We start from the raw sequence: 19,549 nt of genomic DNA on the forward strand, positions 1-19,549 counted from the left end.
CCTCAAGGTGAGCCCACTCCCAAAGTCCATCTTTTCAACTTAAATATTCTCCTGACAATACTATATAACTTATGAGACTATAATGCTATATAAATGAATATGAGAATATAATACTATATAGTGAATATAAGAACAGATGTTGGGGCAGCCAGGTGGTGCAGTGAGTAAGAGCGCCGGCCCCAGCATCGGGAGACCCGGAATCAGTTCCAGCCTCAGATACTTGGCACCCACACAAAATAACTGTCTGTATAACCTTGAGCAAGTTACTTAACCCCAATTGCTTTAAAAATAAAAAAAGAACAGACATTGCAAGGTGATCCACAGGACAATGGAAAGATTCAGGGTAGACATAAAAAGACAACTACAGCATGTTTCCAAATATGATCTAGTATTCTAGCTAGAAGTAGTATAAGAAAATATATTATGACAAATGGAAGGAGATATGGCTAAGAGGACAAAAAGTAGCCAAAGTGAGTACCACACAAATACCCACAAAATATACCTCCACATATACTGGGTAAATCTTCCTAAAAAGTTATGAAGGAAAACAGGGACAAGAATTGTATATGACAGGATGTGAATGGATTATAATGTCCACTAATGATGTACCCATATTGATGAGATTAGAGATCTGTGAAAATAATTAAAAAAACACAAAAGATTTTATAATTGTTATTTTGTGATAATCCTAAAGAACAGACTGCTAAAAATCTTTTCGTATGAAACAAAAAAAAATATTTAAAGAGGAATTGAGACTTCTAAAATGTTTTATTGATTCTTTTTAACATTGCTATTACTTCCCAATCACATACAATAGAATTCTTCCTTGTCAACTTAACAAAACAAAACCAACACATTGACTGTAGAATTAAGACTTGCTTTTGGCCAATGTTTCTAAATTAGTTCTTCATGAAATTTAACATGACAATCTGTCATGTCACAAAATTGTCCTGTTCTCCAATGTTTTACTGACAGAGAGGATGTGTGTACGCATATCTGCATATATAACTTGAGTTAGCACCTGGAGATGTAAAAAGAACATATAATTGAACCAGGAAATTGCTTATGGAGAATACAAGAGTAATTAAATTCTTACACAGTTATGTTATGGACTAAAAAAGGTTAAGACGTACTGCCTCTGTTTGGCATTGAAAGTCTTTCACAACCTAACCTCCCCCTCCCCAACCTTTCCAGCCTTCTTATACAGTATATCCCATTGCCTCATGACAGCCCAATCTGTGTAATTTTTGTCTATGTGTTCTCAAGATTTGCTACAGAGGGCTCCATTCAACATGCTTGAGGCATTTTTTCTTTCTCTCTAATGAAGATAAAGATCGTTCCCTGTCCATGATAGGGCCTTCAAACTTCTGCTTAGGCAAATCCTCAGAGCAAAGGAAGTAAGGAGCCCAGTCAATTTCCATATGCCCCAAGCAGATTTCCTGCTGCACCAAGAGATTTCCATTTCCTGCTCAGACCACCTGATCTATGCATGAGAAAAGGAATAAGAACTTCGGATGGAGACTTCATCTCCTGCTGCCTGTTCCCTAAGGGGACTACCAGAGGTTAGTGAAAACAACTTCTATCTGTGCCAGCACAAGATAACTTCTATATCCTAAAGCCAGCCTGATCTCCCAATAGGCATGTGGAGAAACTCTGGGGCAAAGAGAAGCAACCTTCCCTGTGATTTTCAAGTCTTCCATCTCCTTCTGCACTTGTCTTTTCAGGAAAGTCAGTGATGGGCAGGACAAGCTTCTCCTGCTGTCCAGGTTTGACTTTTCTCTCCTACTGCTCCCTTTCCTGTCACATGTTCAGCCTTCAAAGCGAAGACTAGTGAAACAGAGCCTCCCATCTGACCATATGCCTTCCATCTCATCTTGTACTTGTCTCCTGCCTGATGTCCAGCCTCCTCTGGGAAAAGAAGTAGCACTTTCCATTCAATTATGAATATTCTCACATAAGGTCATACTCTACACATCTAAATCATTCTGAATTCCTTAGGTCATCCTCCAAACCCCATTCCTCATCCTCCATGTCCCAATTCCTTATTTCCATCCTCTTCAACCCTTCCACCTCAAAATCTAGCCTAACACCACCCACTCATTGCACTAAGGCTTCTGGGATACTTGTTTCATAGGCAACAACCTTCTCTTTGTCCTAAATCTTTTCCTCCCCCACTCCTTCCATCTTCTATCCATTCCTAAAATCTGGCTCCTCACTAATGACACAGGTGTCTCTGTGTCACTACTGGCTTCATCATTCATTATCCTTGGTTGAGACAAGGAAATTGAAATATTCCTTGCTCCCCATTGCCACTTTCAGGTTTTTCCCCATCTCCATCACTCAGGAATCTTTCCTGCTTTGAGGTTCATGCTATTCCTATTTCCTACTCAATCAAAATCCTGGTAGTTGCTGTCCACAGACCTCCAGGTCACTCCCCTTCCATCCTCAATGAGTGGTACATGGCTTACAATTTTTCTCTACTGTCCAATTCCTGCCTTCATAGTATGTAACTTCAACATACACAGTAACTCTCTCAAACACCTTAACCTCTCAGTTCCTTAAAACTACTCACTTCCCATGGCGTACTTTTCTACCATAATTCAGTCATACCTCAAGAGAGTCATACCCTTTTGCCGTGGGCTGCTCAGTGTCCAGCACTTGGCATGATTTGGAGACGTGAATAAGAAATGACCAGGCCATGTGGATAGTTCAAGAAAGAACAATGAACTCCATTTATTGATTCTTAGGACATAGTTTTCATAGAGCAATGAGACAAAGGAAGGGATCTCAAGTATTCTTATCATTATCTTAGTCTGTCATATCCTGGAAGTAGCATGGCAGTAAGACCTTTTGTTCTCTAGGTGCCAGAAAGTCTTAGGAAGAGCCAGTTAACTCCTTTCATATGCAGTCACATTACAAAGGATGCTCTTGAGAGCTGGCTTCAAGGCCTGAAGCCAAAGCCGCATCATCAAGTACATCTGCATAGGAACTGACCACCTAAGAATTCAAATATTTTGGTTTTGAACAACTAAAGTCTTGGGGCAGAGCCTGTTGGTCTCAGAACTCAAATGACATCCTTATTAGCCCATATCAAAAGAACTCAGGAGCTAACTTGATGAAAAGTCGCTTCTCAAAGAGGTCATTGATATTCAGGTCCACTGATATCCAGGTAATTATCTGAAGTCCTGGCTCAGGTCTCTTTGGCTCCCAACACCCTTTAACTTGACATCTCCCACAAATGTTCCACCTCCATCTTGAAGAATTCTGAAATCCCTTGAAATCTATTGGCCTTCAACCGCTTCCTCTGCTTTCCCTTACCAAACCCTACTCTTTGTCCACACCACCATCTCCAATCCCTCTATCTCTTAATTGTCTCTCAGGTCATCTCCCTTGCACTAGCCACTCTCTCCTCTTTTGACCCCTTGATGAACCAATTCAATTCTACATTGTCTTTTCTCTTGAGTCGCTGGCCTCCCTATCATATCACCAAATTCACTCTGCCAAGCCACACTCAGCCTTAGATCACTCCAATCATCTGCTGCCTTCATGTATGCTGCTGAATGTAGATGAAGAAAATCAAACAAAAGTTCCAAAAGGGTCCTCTACAAATTTATGTTATACAACCTCAACTAGGCCTTCACTGCCACTAGGAAATCCTTCTACACCTGCTTTATCACTCACTGACACATATATCACAATATCTCTTTCAAAGCTTTTCATCATTCTAAAAACCTCCCATGACTCCTCTTCCTCCTTTCTCAGCTAAGAATCTCATATTTTACAGAAAAAATAATTGGGGTCATTCACCATGAGCTTTCTCTTCTTCTTCTCATATCACTCAGATACCACTATTTCCTCCTTCACCCCTGTTATACATGAAGAGGCAGCCTTACTCCTTATCATGGCCTACCACCTATACAAGTGATCCCATCCCACCATATCTCGTTCAACAGATTTCCCCCTCTATGACCATGAATTAGGGAATGGTTGAATAAATTGTGGTATATGATTGCGTTTGTAATACTATTGTGTTGTAAGAAATGATGAGCAGGATGGTTTCAGAAAAACATGAAAAGAACTATAAAAACTGATACAAAGTGAAGTGAGCAGAACCAGGACAACATTGTACATAGTAACAGCAATAATGTAATGCTGATCAACTGTGAAAGACTTAGCTATTTTGATCAAGACAATGATCCAAGACAATTTCAAAGGACCCATGATGAAAAATTCTATCCACTTCCAGAGAAATAACTGAGGGAGTCTGAGTCAAACTGAAGCATATTTTTTTCATTTTCTTTATTTGTCCTATATGGGGGAGTATTTTCTCTTGTAACACGAATAATATGGAAATATGTTTTACATGACTTCACATGTGTAATTAATATCCTATTGCTTGCCTTCTCAAGAGGTAGGGAAACAACAGGAGGGAAGAGAGAATTTGGAATAAGTATTTTTTTAAATGAAAGTTTAAGTATAATTGGTAAATATTTAATGGAATATATTTCTTTTAAAAAAAGATTGCCCCCTTTGTCATTCCCACATTCAATTTCTCTCTAAAGGAGGGAACTAGGTTCCCTCCTTACAGCTTACAAAAATGCCCAGGTCTTCCCCATCCTCAAAAAAAGTCACTTGACCCTTCCATTCCTGCTAACTATAATCTTATTTCTCTTCTGTCCTTTGCAGTTAAACTCCTCAAAAAGGCCATCTATAATAGGTGCCTCCACTTTCCTCTCCTTTCACTTTCTTCTTAATAACTCCTTACAATTTGGCTTCTGACATCATCATTCCACTGAAACCACTTTCTCTAAAGTTACCAATGATGGGGTGGCTAGGTGGTGCAGTGAATAGAGCACCAGCCCTGGAGTCAGGAGGACCTGAGTTCAAATCCTGACTCAGACACTTAACATAATAACTAGCCATGTGACCTTGGGCAAGTCACTTAACCCCAATTGCCCTGCAAAAAAATTTTAAAAAATAAAGTTACCAATGATTTCCATAGTCAAAAATTGCTTTTTCTCAACACATTCTTCCTGACTGCTTTGCATCCTTTGATATTATTGATCACTCTCTCTTCCTTAATACTCTTCTTTCTGGGTTTCCAAGACACTGCTCTCTCCTGGTTCTCCTCTTACCTATCTGACCGCTCCTTCCCAGTCTCCTTGGTTGTATCCCCATCTAGGTCAAAACCTCTATTTGTATGTAGGTGTCTCTCTCAGGGTTCTGTCCCAGGTCTTCTCCTTCTATACTGCTTCACTTAGTAATCTCAACAGCTCCTATGGATTCAATTATGATGGCTGTGATGACAAGTCTTAAATCTACCTATCTTGCCCTAACCTCTCTGCCCTCCTCTAGTTTTACTTCCCCACCTACCTTTCAGAAATCTTAAAATGCATATCTAACAGACATCTTAAACTCAACATATCCAAAATCGAACTCACTATCATTCCTCCAAAACCACTCTCCCCAACACACACACACACACACACACACACACACACACACACACACACACAAAATATCCCTATTATTATATTATTGTTGAGGGCAATGACATCTTCCCAGTCCCTCAGGCTCACAACATAGGCAGGTATCATCCTTCATTCCCCACTATTCCTCACCCCTCCCCCATCCAATCTGTTCTAATATAACCTGTTGATACAACCTTTGCAACTTCTCTTTAATACACCACACCCCCTTCTCTCTTCCAGTGCTATTACCACCACAGAAAAGGCCATAAATTCATATCTGGACTACTACAATAGCCTGATAGTAGATCTTGTGCCTCAAGTCTCTCCCCACTCTATCACCCATTTACCAACTAAAGTGTTTCCTTGAAGCACAGGTGCTAACATCACACACCCCCTCCCCCTTCCCTATTCTATAAACTCCAGTGGTTTCCTATTGCCTCTCAAATCAAATATAAAATCCTCTGTTTGGTATGCAAAAACCTTCATAACAAATCTTCCCATGCCTACCCCACCTTTCCAGTCTTGTTATACCTTACACCCTGCAATCTATTCTTTGATCCAGTAACACTGGCCTTCTTGCTCTTCCTCAAACAACAATTTCAGATTGGGGAATTTTCTCTCATACCAAGAATGCCCTCCCTCCTGATATTTGCCTACTGCCTTCCCTAATTTCTTTAGTTCCAACTAAAATTCAATCTTCTACAGGAAGTATTTCCCAGTCCCTCTTAATTCTAGTGCCTTCCTGTTTTAATTATTTCCTATTTATCCTGTATTTATCTTGTTTGTATATTTTGTTTGCTTAATATCTCCCCAATTAGATCATGAATTTATCGAGGGCAGAGACTATCTTTTGTCTCTTTTTTGTAACCACAGTGCTAAGCACAATGCCTGGCACATAACAGGCATTTAATAAATTTTTAATTGACTAACTGTCCCAACATCCCAAGCATACCAGTAGAGTACTCTGGCTATCCACCCACCATCCCTTGCTCTTGTAACTATATCATCTCTTCCTGTCAAACAGTTCATTGATGACATCCTTTAGTCATGTTCTTTCTCAGAATTCCTCACTGGTTATGTGCTGGCTATATGATGTAGCCATATATTGGTTATATACCATATATGGTACAGTCTGCTTATATTCATGAGTTTCTCCATTGCCCTCTCTGTGATTCTCACCTTCACACTCAGAGGCAATGGTATTACAAGTTTCTGGAACACTACCAATTAAATGTTGGTATTGAAAAGAAAGACCTATGCTTTCATGAGAAGCTTGTGGGCTGGTAAAAGAGTTTTTAAATTTCCCAAAACCAATCCAGCCTGCTCTCCTCTTTTTCAACTCTGAGTCCAACTCATTATTCTAACTGTACAATATTTCTCAGATATACAGTATATACTAAGGGATAATTTTAAGACAGTGCCTCATCCAAATTCACCTGGATAATGGTTATTTTCATTCACAGGTCTTACTTTTGTGGGTGGAAAGGCCAAACTATGCTGAGTAATTAAACCTCTCTTCTAAGAGGTTGTGCAATTCAGGGGGGATTTGGTGTATACAAATTGAGAACCTAAAAGACCTCAAAGTTTCCCTGGAATTCCTTCTTTAAGTGGATTCTGTACTGTATCACCTCCATTATAGTGGTGAATACTTTGGCAAGCATACATCTCCATGTTTTATGTCTTATACACCAAACTCATGCTTGAGTAAATTAACAAAGCCAAATATAATTTTAAAAAACAAAAATGGAAAAGATTCAGGAAGATGGCAGAGTAAATCAGAAAATTCCAAGCTCTCCAGATTTCCCCCATAAAGGAGATAAAATAGCACCTCAGGGCAAACATAGAGCAGTAAAAACAAATAAAAGTAGGGGCAGAATAGTGGGGGAATACTGGGGCAATCAGAGAAGATCTGAAGAAAAATCCCAAGATGAGGTCCTTGTGAAAGTGTTTATTACCTCCAGGCTATTTCAGCTAAAACAAAAAACAGCAAGCTCTGGGATTAGCTGGAATGGGAGGCTGCCTCTGCCCCAGCAAGGAGAACTTTTACCTCCTGGACAGTGAAGGAAATTGGGTATCTCACCCTGGGGAAGAATGAGGGAACCTCTGTTGACAAGGAACACCAGACCTAGCTGTACTGGGGAGATGTGTTGGGGGTGAGAAGGAACACACACCGTAAGTACAGAAGCAGCGAGGTGGGAACACCATTGTCTGTGGGCACTTACAGGAAGATGGAGGTCTTGGTTTCAGTTCCAGGACAGAAGGGAGAACTAACAGAGGATCTGAGGCCAGAGGCACTATCCCCCATACCTTTAGACTAGAGGTAATTACAAAAAATAAGCTGCTACAAATAAGTAAATAAATAAATGAGCAGGCAAAGGAGAAAGAGTTCAACTACAGAAAGTTACTATGGGAATAGAGAAGACTGGGGTTCATCTTCAGAGGAGGATGCAAGAGCAAAAAAAAAACTCTCTCTAACCCCAAAGAATAATGATTTACCCAACAAGAATTCATAGATTTTTAAAAATACTTTAAAAATTGGGGCGACTAGGTGGCGCAGTGAATAGAGCACCAGCCCTGGAGTCAGGAGGACCTGAGTTCAAATCTGGCCTCAGACACTTAACACAAAAACTAGCCATGTGACCTTGGGTAAGTCACTTAAACCCAACTGCCCTCCAAAGAGAAAAAAAAAAACTTTAAAAATCAAATGAAAGAGATTGAGGGAAAAAAAAAAGGAACAATCTAAGAAAAACAATATTATAAAAAAAAGAAAGCTAACCAATTAGAAAAGGAGATCCATAATCTTAAGGAAGAAAATGACTCCTTGAAAACCAGAATTGGGCAAGGGGAAGTCAAAAAAGTCATAAGAGACCAAGAAATAATAAAACAAAATGTGAAAAATGAAAAAATAGAGGAGAATGTGAAATATCTCATAAGAAAAACAACTCATCTGGAGAAAAGATGAAGAGAAAATGTAAGAATAATAAGACTATGAAAACTATGATCAAAAAAAGAATGTGGATACAATTTTTAAAAATGAAGAAAATTGTCCTGAAGTGTTAGAACAAGAGAGGAAAGTAGAAATAGAAAAAATCCACCGATCACTACCTGAAAGAGATCCTACAAGGAAAACCACAGGAATATCATAGTCAAATTCTAAAACCCCCAGTTCAAAGATAAAATATTACATGCAACAAGAAAAAAATTATTTAAATGTGGTGGTGCCACAGTTAGAATCACACAAGACCTAGGAGCAGCAACACTAAAAGAGTGCAGGTCTTAGAACACCATATATTGAAGAGCAAAAGAACTGGGGTTCTGACCCAAAATATCATACCCAGAAAAGCTAAGTATAACCCAGAATGAAAAAAAAGTACATTTAATAATCTGTCAAATTCTCAGGATTTTTTTTAAAAACAAACTTGAACTTAATAGAAGATTTAACATATAAAATCCAAGAGAAATATAAGGCACATATCAAAGACTAATTACAAGGGACTAAATAAGGACAAACTGTTTACCTTTTATATGAAGAAACATATGTCTAAGATAGTAATTAATAAATGGATAGTTCATAAAAAAGACTGGGGTATACCTGAGTATGATGTGACTTTGAAAAGTAAAACCATTTAGGAACAGCTAAAAAGAGTATTTTATACAAATGAGGTATGAGAAGAAGAACTGGCATAGAGGAATTAGATGGGGGAAGAGGGCTGGTTGTTCTGGAAACCTATTTTCATCGGGAATGGGTTCAAGAGGGAATATATATATCTAAAAGGGCATAAAAATCGTCTAAATTCAGAAAGAAATAAAACACTAAGAGTATATGGAGGAGGGAGAAGATAAGGGAGGGATCTTTAGAGAGGAGGATAAAGGGATAGGATAAAGGGGGGTATAAAAAGTTATTTAGATTAATGAGAATGGGATGATAAGGGAGGGATCCTTGGATGGGGCAGGTAGGTCAAGTAATAGAAGGGCAAGGTAGCAGGTAAAAGTAGAGAAGTCAGGAGGGATAGGAAATAAGAGATACGCGCAAACATAAATAAAGATCAGGAGTAGAATTGTTAGGGAAAAAGGAGTAGGGGTGGTAATCATGATCCCAGACAAAGTGAAGGCTAAAATAGATTTAATCAAAGGAGAAAAATAGGGAAACTATACTATGTGTCAGTCATATTCATCAATGTTGTTTTGGACTATATAAAATAACTAGATAATATATGGCTGGAATATTGCTGTGGTCTAGGAAATGACAAGTTGGTAGACTTGGAAAAATATGAAAAGACCTAGACTTATGAAGGAAGAGGTTATCCACCTTCAGAGAAACAGAGGACAAATAAGTATAGTCCAGTCTTAGACTGATGCATATGAATATATATGTCTATATATGAGTATGATTATAGATATCTAAGTATATGTATGTGCATGTAAGTATATATATGTATGTGTGTATATATGTATATGTATGTACATATTTATATATCTGAGCTTAATTGCAGTCTTTATGGGGGGTAGGGCTGGAGAGAAGGGGAAAAAAACAAAGTAAAAAGTGCACAGCAGAGAACAGAAGAAAACTTATAAGAAAGCAAAGAGGGACAGTACTTAACATAATGCATAGTACTTATTATATAGGCTGTCTTGAAATGGAAATTTATTGCTGCATATTTTAAATCCTCTTACATTCTGCTATTCACATGGCAATGCTTTTTTTCTTTTTTCTTATTTTGTACTTAAGTTTCAACATTCAAGTTTATAATATGTTTCTTTTTCTTTTCTTGTAGTATATTCAAGTTTTAGTATGTAATAAAAAAATTTTTAAAGAAACAAAAACAAAAAAACCCAAAACATAAGGTTACATAATAGTGGGAAAAAAAACATAACATAGATTTCTAGTCTGTCAGTTCTTGGTGATAAATTACAAATTTCTTTATGATTATTTTCATGCATAAAGTAATATCAGTTATCATACATAAAGTAATATCATTTATTTGTTGATTTGTTACTGTCACTTCTATAAGATGGGACTTACTTGTTTCTACAGCATCCAATCTCTGGAAGCTTTCCAACATCTCCCCATTCAGTATTTTGGGTAAAAAGTCTCGTAACTGCATCACTTCTGTTGTCAACCGTTCTAGGTCTCTCTTTCTGACTTGAACAAATTCTTCCTTAGTATCCACCTATTAAAATATAAAGTAGGTAATTTTTGATCAAGGTATCAGAATGAATAAAAGCTAAACAATCCTAATCTCAAACATATACTCAAGAAAAGATAAAACAAAAAATCAAATTGAATAATGATTAAGAAATAAACTACAATAAGTACCTTCATCCAGTCTATATTAGCATAAGTGGACATTCAGAAATCTGCAGGCACGAAAAAGTAGAGCACAGATAGGTGGGATAATGCAAACAGATCATTTGGAGACCTCCCAACTCCCACAGTCTCAGAATGTCCCAACTGGGAGTGCCCAGATGCAGGGACCAGAAGAGCTTGGAAAGCCCCAGGAAGGGCAAGGACAATTCAGATCCCAGAATCAAAAGACCTAAGTACTCCTGTGATAGAAGCCCTGAGTTGTTAAGCACTCATAAGAGTTCTGGGTTCAGAAATAAAGATAGGAGACAGCAGAGCAACAAATCTTTTACTAGGAAAGTGATCAGTTAGTCTGCTCATCCTGGTGTCTCTTAAAGTTTATATGCACTCATCTAAGCTACCACTGAAAGACTAGAAGAGTTCAGCACTCTGTACCTTGAGGTTATGAGTGACCTTAGGAACTGCAACCTTGTGTACACAGCAAATACCAGCAGAAGATCCAGAAACCAAAAATGAGACAATACCAATGTAGAAGAAACAGGGGCCCACTCTCCTTTCAAAGCATACAGAGCCTAGACTTGACAAAAAGTCCCATTTTAGGAAGTAAAGCTGGAAATATAAACAGAAGATGCCTATGACAAAGATTTTATAGATCTAGTGACTTCCAGAACATGTCAAGAGGAAGAAAGTAACTCACAGAAACTACCAAGAAGATTTTCAGATAAATTTATAGCTTGGCCACAAGTTCTATTAGAACTTCTAGAAGAGAAGGGCAGCTAGGTGGCACAGTGAATAGAGCACTGGCCCTGGAGTCAGGAGGACCTGAGTTCAAATCCAGCCTCAGACACTTAACACTTACTAGCAGTGTAACCTTGGGCAAGTCACTTAACTCCAATTGCTCTGCCTTCCCCCCTCCAAAAAAAGTGGAAAAAAAAAGAATTTCTAGAAGAGATAAAATGATAACTTAAAATATATCATAAATTAAATAAGAAAGAAATTAGGGGAAAATAGCTTAATATAGGAGGTAAAAAAAACTTACACAGATAAAGATAAGAGAGCACAGAGTAAACATCTTGATAGTTGCATGAACTGGAGATAAAATAGAAATAGCTTTCTTAAATTTAATATATTTCTCCCTAAATTAAGGGGGGAAATTATGAATGGAGAAAGTTAACTACAATAACAAAGGAAGAAACAAAGATAGATATAATTCAATCTCCACTCTAAATCCATCACTTCTCTTATCTGGAGGTGGATAGTATGCTTCATCATCAATCTTGTAGATTCATCATAGTGTTGATGAGAGTTCCTAAGTCTTTCAAAGTTTGTTTGTCTTTACAATATTAGTGTTCTTATACAAATTGCTCTGGTTCTGCTCACTTTCCTTTGCATCAGTTCATACAAGTCTTCTCAAATTTTTCTTTATCATTTCTCAGAAAACGATAGAATTCCATAACATTTAGATACCATAACTTGTTCAGTCATTCAATCAATAAACATTTAAGTGCCCACTATGTGTCAAGCACTGTGCTAAGCACTTATAGCAGCAACCACACTGGCATACCAGGATGGCTCCTAGCACAGGTTCTAGGTCTGCTTTACTAGGAAAGATAGCTGTTCAAGGGGTCAACAATCTTTTTTTAATTACATTCATTAGTTCAGGGGAAAAGTCAGCACCCTGAACTTCAGAGAAAATACAAACAGAGAAATAAAAGACCAACAGACAGGGCTTCTAACTGTATGAGAAATTAGCACAGATCAACAAACAGATCCAACTGTCTGACCAAGGCAATACATAGTTACCAGAGAGAGAAGCACCAACATCTGGGTTTTTCAAGTGGGGGAGGGGGGATAAAGGGGGGAAATGTTACTTAACAGTTAATCAGAGTCTCATCTGCTCAAATCACAAGAATGCTCTTTCAGTGAGTGAGCCCCTAAAGCAAAATGCTAACCTCAGAGTATATATATCCTTTTTCCCAGCCAGAGGGTATCACAAGCCTCATGACTCAGTGCCTAATTAGAAATTAACAAAAGGTGTGAAAGCTTTCCTACAAGCAAGCCTCCCCTAAGCAAGCTTCCCTTAATCGTCTCCACATGAGGCCAGTTAATAGGTGAGGGAAGATCTTATGTCCAATTAACATTACAGCACTGGGGATACAAAAAGAGGCAAAAGATAATACAAGCCCTCAAGGAGCCTACAATCTAATGGAGAAGACAACAAGCAAACAAATGTACATAAAATAAGCTCTATACTGAATAAATGGGAAACAATTAACAGAGTAAAATGTTGGGGAAGGCTGCCAGTAAAGGATGGGGACTTTTCTTGGCACTAAAAGGAAGCCAGGGAGAGCAATAGTCAAAACAGAGGAGGAAGGTCACTTCAGGAATGGGGGACAGACAGAGAAAATGCCTAGAGCTGAGAGATGGAATGTTGAAGATATTGTTCAAGAAATAATGGATTTCTCCAATTGATAAGTGGTCAAAGGATATGAACAGGCAGTTTTCAGAGGAAGAAATTAAAGCTATCTATAGTCATATGAAAAAACGCCCTAAATCACTACTGATTAGAGAGAAGCAAATCAACAAAACTCTGAAGTACCACATCACTCCTATGAGAATGGTTAACATGACAAAACAGGAAAATGATAAATGTTGGAGAAGATGTGGGAAAGTTGGAACACTGATTCATTGATGGCAGAGCTGTGAGCTGATTCAACCATTCTGGAGAGCAATTTGGAACTATGCCCAAAGGGCATACCCTTTGACCCAGCAATACCATTTCTAGGGCTGTATCCCAAAGAGATCATAAAAATGAGAAAAAGACCTACATGAACAAAAATATTTAAAGCAGTTCTTTTTGTGGTGGCCCAGAATTGGAAATTGAGGGGATGCCCATCAATTGGGGAATGGCTGAACAAGTTGTGGTATATGAATATAATAGAATACTACTGTTTCATAAGAAATGATGAGCAGACTTCAGAAAAACCTGGAAAGACTTATATGAACTGACACTGAGTGAAGTGAGCAGAACTAGAAGAACATTGTACACAGTAACAGCCACAGTGTGCAATGACTGATTTTGATAGACTCAGCCCTTCTCAGCAATGCAAGGACCTAAAACAATTGTAAAGGACTCATGATAGAAAATGCCATCCATATCCAGAGAAAGAACTATGGAGTCTGAATGCAGAGTAAAGCCGACTATTTTTGTTTTGTTTTTCTTTTTCATGTTTTCTCCTATCTGTTGTAATTCTTCTATGCAACATGATTAATGTGAAAATGTGTTTAATAGGAATGTATTGTAAAAGCTATATCAGATTGCATGCTATCTTGGAGAGGCAGGGGGAGAAAATTTAAAACTTATGGAGGTAAATATTGAAAACTAAAAATAAATTAACTAAAAAATTGTTTTAAAAGAAAGAAATGGAGGGTCTAGTTTGTGGAATAGCCAGGAGGCCAGTGTCACTAAATCAAAGAGTACATTTTTTTTTCCATAGACCCTACACCATTTGTCATTTTCCTTTTTTGTCAATTAGCCAGTCTGATGGGTGATATGGTACCTGGGTTGTTTTAATTATAATTTCTTTTTGTTGTTTTCAGTTGTATCCAACTCTTCATGATCCCTTTTGGGGTTTTCTTGGCAAAGATACTTAAGTAGTTTACCATTTCCTTCTCCAGCTCATTTTACAGATGAGGAAACTGAGGCAAACAGGATTAAGCAACTTGCCCAAAGTCACAAAGCTTGTAAGTGTCTGAAGCCAGATTTAAACTCAAGAAGATGACTCTTCCTATCAACAGGTCCCTATTTCTGGGTATATATGACTATGTGGTCACAGATGACTAACTTCCCTGGTTGTCTCAGTAGTCCAGTGGAGGAATCAGAATCCTCCTTATTTTTCATTGTCACTTTCAGACTTTCCTTCCACCACCATCACTCAGCAATCTGTATAACAGGGTTAAGTGACTTTCCCAGAGTCACACAGCTGGTGTCTGAGACAAGATTTGAACTCATGAAGAATACTCCTGACTTCAGGTCCAGCACTGTGTCACCTAGCTACCCAATCATTTCTCTAATTAGTAGTAATTTAAAGCATTTTTCATGTGGCTATTGATAGCTTGGATTTCTTCCTCTGAAAACTGCCTATTCAAATCCTTTGATCATCTATTAAATGGGGAATGTCTTTTATTCTTATAAATTTTAATCAGTTCCCAATATATCTTAGAAATGAGACCTTTCTCAGAGAAATTTGCTGCAAAAATCCCTTGTCCCATTTCCTATTTCTACTCTAATTGTAACTAAATTTATTTGATTTAGTTGTGCAAAAACATTTTAATTTTAGGTAATTAAAATTGTCCATTTTACTTCCCATGAAGTTATTTCTTATTTTGGTCGAGAATTCTTTCCCTGTCCACAGATCTAATAGGTAATCCTTCTATGTTCCTCTAATTAGGTTATGATGTCTTCCTTTATGACTGAATCACATATATATTTGGAGCTTATCTTGGTATATATTGTGAAGTGTTTAACTATACCTAGCTTGTTGGATTGTTTTCCAGTTTTCCCAAGTTTTTTTTCCCCCAATAATTAGTTCTTGACCTAACAGATGGAATCTTTGGGTTTATCAAACACTAGGTTACTGTGCTCATTTGCTTCTATATAACATGTGAATAATTTATAGTTTGTCCTTCATTTTGAAGAAGACCAATGATATCACAGGGTGATGTCTTGACTTGCACATAAATTGGATTTAAGTGAGGTACAAAGTCATCAATCTCACTCTCTCTTCCAGAGACATCAAAGTCCAGTGGCAGGACAAAAGTCAAGACAACTGGTGATGACCAAGAATATAGATGATCTTAGTATCTTTGGTGCCTGACCAAGCTCTAAGTGCTCCACAGGAGATTAAATTTTTTTTAGCTCTTTCAAGTAGTCTTTTGGGAGTATGATTAGTATGGCACTGAAATAAATTAATTTAAGTAGTATTGTCATTTTTGTTATATTGGCTCAGCCTACCCATGAGCAATATTTCTCCAATTATTTGGCTCTGCCTTTATTTGGGTAAAGCATTTTATAATTATGTAACTGCTTTTGTAATACATACTTCCTGCATATGTCTTAGCAGGTAGACTCCCAAATATTTCATACCATCTACTGTTATTTTAAATGGAATTTCTCTAACTCTTCCTGCCTGATTTTAGTAGTAATAGAAATTAAAATAATTTGTGTTGATTTATCTCCTGCAACTTTGCCGAAGTTTTTGTTTAGTTTTTTAGTTGACTCTCTAGAGATTTCTAAGTAAACCATCATATCACCTGCAAAGTGATAGTTTTATTTCTTCTAAGTTTTATTTCTATGAATGGTTTATTTCTTATGATTATTCCTTTAATTTCTCTTTCCTGTCTTACTGCTATAATACTATAATATTATATTATATAATACTATAATTATATTATATACTATAATATTATTATAATATAATAAATGCTATATACTGCATTTCTAGTATAGTATCAACAGTAATGGTGATTATGGATATCATTGCTTTATTCCTGATTTTATTAGAAAGGCTTCTAGCTTGTCCCCATTACAGAGAATGCTGGCTCTTGGTTTTAAATAGATACAACTTGCCATTTTTTTTAAGTTCCATTTATTCCTTCTTCCTGGTGTTTTTTTTTAAGCAATTGGGGTTAAGTAACTTGCTCAAGGTTACACACCCAGTTATTTTGTGTGGGTGCCAAGTATCTGAGGCTGGAACCAATCCTGGGTCTCCCAAAGCCGGGGCCAGTGCTCTTACTCACTGCGCCACCTGGCCGCCCCCTTCCTAGTGGTTTTAATGGGAATGGGTATTGTATTTTGTCAGAAGCTTTTTCTGCATCAATTGAAATGACTATATGATTTTTGTTTTTGTCATTAATATGGTTGATTTTATAGAATTCTAATATGAATCCTAACATTCCTGGCATGTAAACCCATTCTGGTTACAACAAATGGTCTTTGTGATATATTGCTATAATTTCCTTGCTGATATTTTATTTAAAGTTTTTGCATAAAAATTCATTAGGAAAATTTGTATGTAGCTTTCTGTTTTGACACTCCCTCATTTGGGACTGTCAAGATTGTTGTGTCATAGAAGGAATTTGGTTGGATCCCTCTTTACCTTTTTTTTTTTTATCAAAGTTCATGTAGTATTGGAATTTTTCTTTAAATGTTTGGTAGAATTCACCCCAAATCCATCTATTTCTTTTTTCCTCCCTTTGGGAATACACTTATGGCTATTCAGTTTCTTTTGCTAAGATCAGGTTATTTAAATATTCTATTTATTTTTCTGTTAATATGGATAATTTATATTTTTGGAAACTTTCAGATTGTCAGTTCTTCTGGCATATAGTTGGGCAAAAACAGTCATCATAATTGTTTTTATTTCTTCTTCATTAGCTGCAAATTTACCTTTTTTTCATTTCTGATACTAGTAATTTAGCTTTCTTCTCTTCTAAATCTTTGATCTCTCTTTATTAACTCAACTCATTCTCTACAAACATTCCTACAAGCATCCCCATTTTTAAAAAACTCGCTTTAAGGGCAGCCAGGTGGTGCAGCGAGTAAGAGCACCAGCCACGGCGACGGGAGACCCAGGATCAGTTCCAGCCTCAGATACTTGGCACCCACACAAAATAACTGGCCATGTAACCCCGAGCAAGTTACTTAACCCCAATTGCTTAAAAAAAAAAAACTCGCTTGATCCCTCCATTCCCACTAAATACTGTTCTGTCTCTCCTCCCTTTTAAGAGAAAAAATCTATAATAAATGCTTCTCCTTTCTCTCTTTTCTAAACACTCTGCAGTCTAGCTTCTTACCTCATGATTCAACTAAAACTCTTCTTTCCAAAGACATGATCTCTCAATTGCCAAGTCTAATGTCTTTTTCTGTCTTCATCTTTCTTGACTTCTCCTTTGACTCTGTCAAACACCATCTGACTACTCCTCAGATTGCATTGCTTAACTGTCCTCCAGTTCATACTCTCTCATGACACATGCCGCACAGGGGTCTTTCCTGTGCCCTCTTATCTTGCTTTTCCATACTATATCACTTGATGACTTCATCACTTCCCATGGGTTCAATAATGAACTCTACACAGAAGATTCTCTGAATGAAAGAACAATGAGGTTGGTATAATGCCATGCACAGAAGCTTTCCAGAAGAATGCTACTGTGAACAGCTTTTAAAGTTCTGATTACTCAGTATAGTGATCACTCTATTTATTCCATAACAAATCAAAGCAAAACATCCATGGAAAATCAAGGTACAACATAATTCAAAATACAGCATTCACCATATTACAACTTATTACAGAAAATCACAATATAATATTCACAACATAGTCTCAAAGTAAAATAGTCACTCTTATGTTAACTCGATCAGTCACTTATCAGTAGTATCAAAGTACACAGTCAAAGTCTTCCATTCATGGGGCAAAGTCTTTATTAACTCAATCAGTCACTTATCAGTAACAATATCTCAAAGTATTCAAAGTACAAATCAGTCACTTATTCAGCAAAGTCTTACTAAGTATCATACACAAAACCCTCCACTCCTTAGGTCACTAGTAAACTATAATTCCATAATTACTCAGTACCCAAGGAGAGGTCTTTTCATCTTGACTTGGGGCCTGTTCTCAGATTCCCTGGATCACCTTCCATGGTTCCAGATTCTACCTGGATTCACCAAACTGTCACCTGGGTTCAAAGGCAGACAGCTCCCAATTCCCTGACCAGCTCTCTGGGGAGGTCCTGCTCCACATTGGCATTCACAAGGTGGTCCATGTCAGATCCTTCACCATTTCTGCTCCAGGGAATTCAAGGCTCAACCAAGCCACAAACAAAGTCTCAGCATCACAGTCATGCTTCAGTCACCTGGGCTCCTGGCTCCAGAGCTCTGGGGCTCTGGATTCCAGGCTCCTGGGCTCCTGGCTCCTGGCTCTGGGCTCTGGGCTCCTGTTCAGAAGAAGCTCCACCACCACAAGTTTTCAGGACTCAGTTTTACATTTTTCTGTAGCTGCTCTGCCACCAGATCTCGGTCTCAAGGAAATTCTTACTGTGCCTCTCTGGGGCTTTTCTTATATACACAGTATTACCTACTTCCTTCAGCCAATTTCCTGTTACATCAGTAACAAGGGGACATACCTTCTGTCTCCCCAATAGAGGCTTGATCAGTTACTAAGTACTAAGTACCTGCTGCTTTTGCCAACACAAAGGGATCTTCAAATTCAAAATTACATTACCATTATAGTTGGAAAGATCACTTGGGGCTGAGTTGTTTCAGGTTTTAAAAGCCCTTTTTTTAGTTTATATTTTATCCTAGAGGAAATAAGGAACCACAGGAGTTGACTGAAAAGGGGAGTAATATATCAAACCTGTGCATAAAGAAATGCCATGTGTAGTTGTGAGTCCATATGTATTAGAGTTGTGAGAGACTTGAAAAAGACCAGTGACCACTGTAATAGTTATATAAAAACTGATGAGGATTTGAAATAAGGTAGTCCCTATATGAGTTAGAAGGGGTCAGAATTAAGAGATATCAGGGAAATAGAAACTATGCAACTGATTTTGATACATGGGGTAAAGAAAAATGAGGAGTCAAAGATGACACTGAGGTACTGATAGCATTAAAACATAAGCAAGGAAGCTATGAAGCAATTTCACTTAGACATCATACAATGTAAAGTGTTTGCTAGCTCTAAACCTGCTGAAATTTCAGTTACCTCAGAATTCACTG

General features: G+C 37.6%; 1 protein-coding gene across 1 annotated transcript in view; it reads right to left on the reverse strand.

Annotated features, from left to right (window-relative positions):
* Positions 1–19,549, reverse strand: part of HSF2BP (heat shock transcription factor 2 binding protein) — a 118,595-nt gene that overhangs the window by 90,424 nt on the left and 8,622 nt on the right. The window contains exon 2 of the mRNA XM_069074830.1: positions 10,495–10,642. Coding sequence (XP_068930931.1) covers positions 10,495–10,642 — 148 coding nt within the window. The remainder of the gene's footprint in view (positions 1–10,494; positions 10,643–19,549) is intronic.

Source organism: Petaurus breviceps, unplaced genomic scaffold, assembly GCF_028583685.1.
Source record: "Petaurus breviceps papuanus isolate PSGF00001 unplaced genomic scaffold, PetGlider_PUasm1.0 90897, whole genome shotgun sequence".
NCBI classification, from domain to species: Eukaryota; Metazoa; Chordata; class Mammalia; order Diprotodontia; family Petauridae; genus Petaurus; species Petaurus breviceps.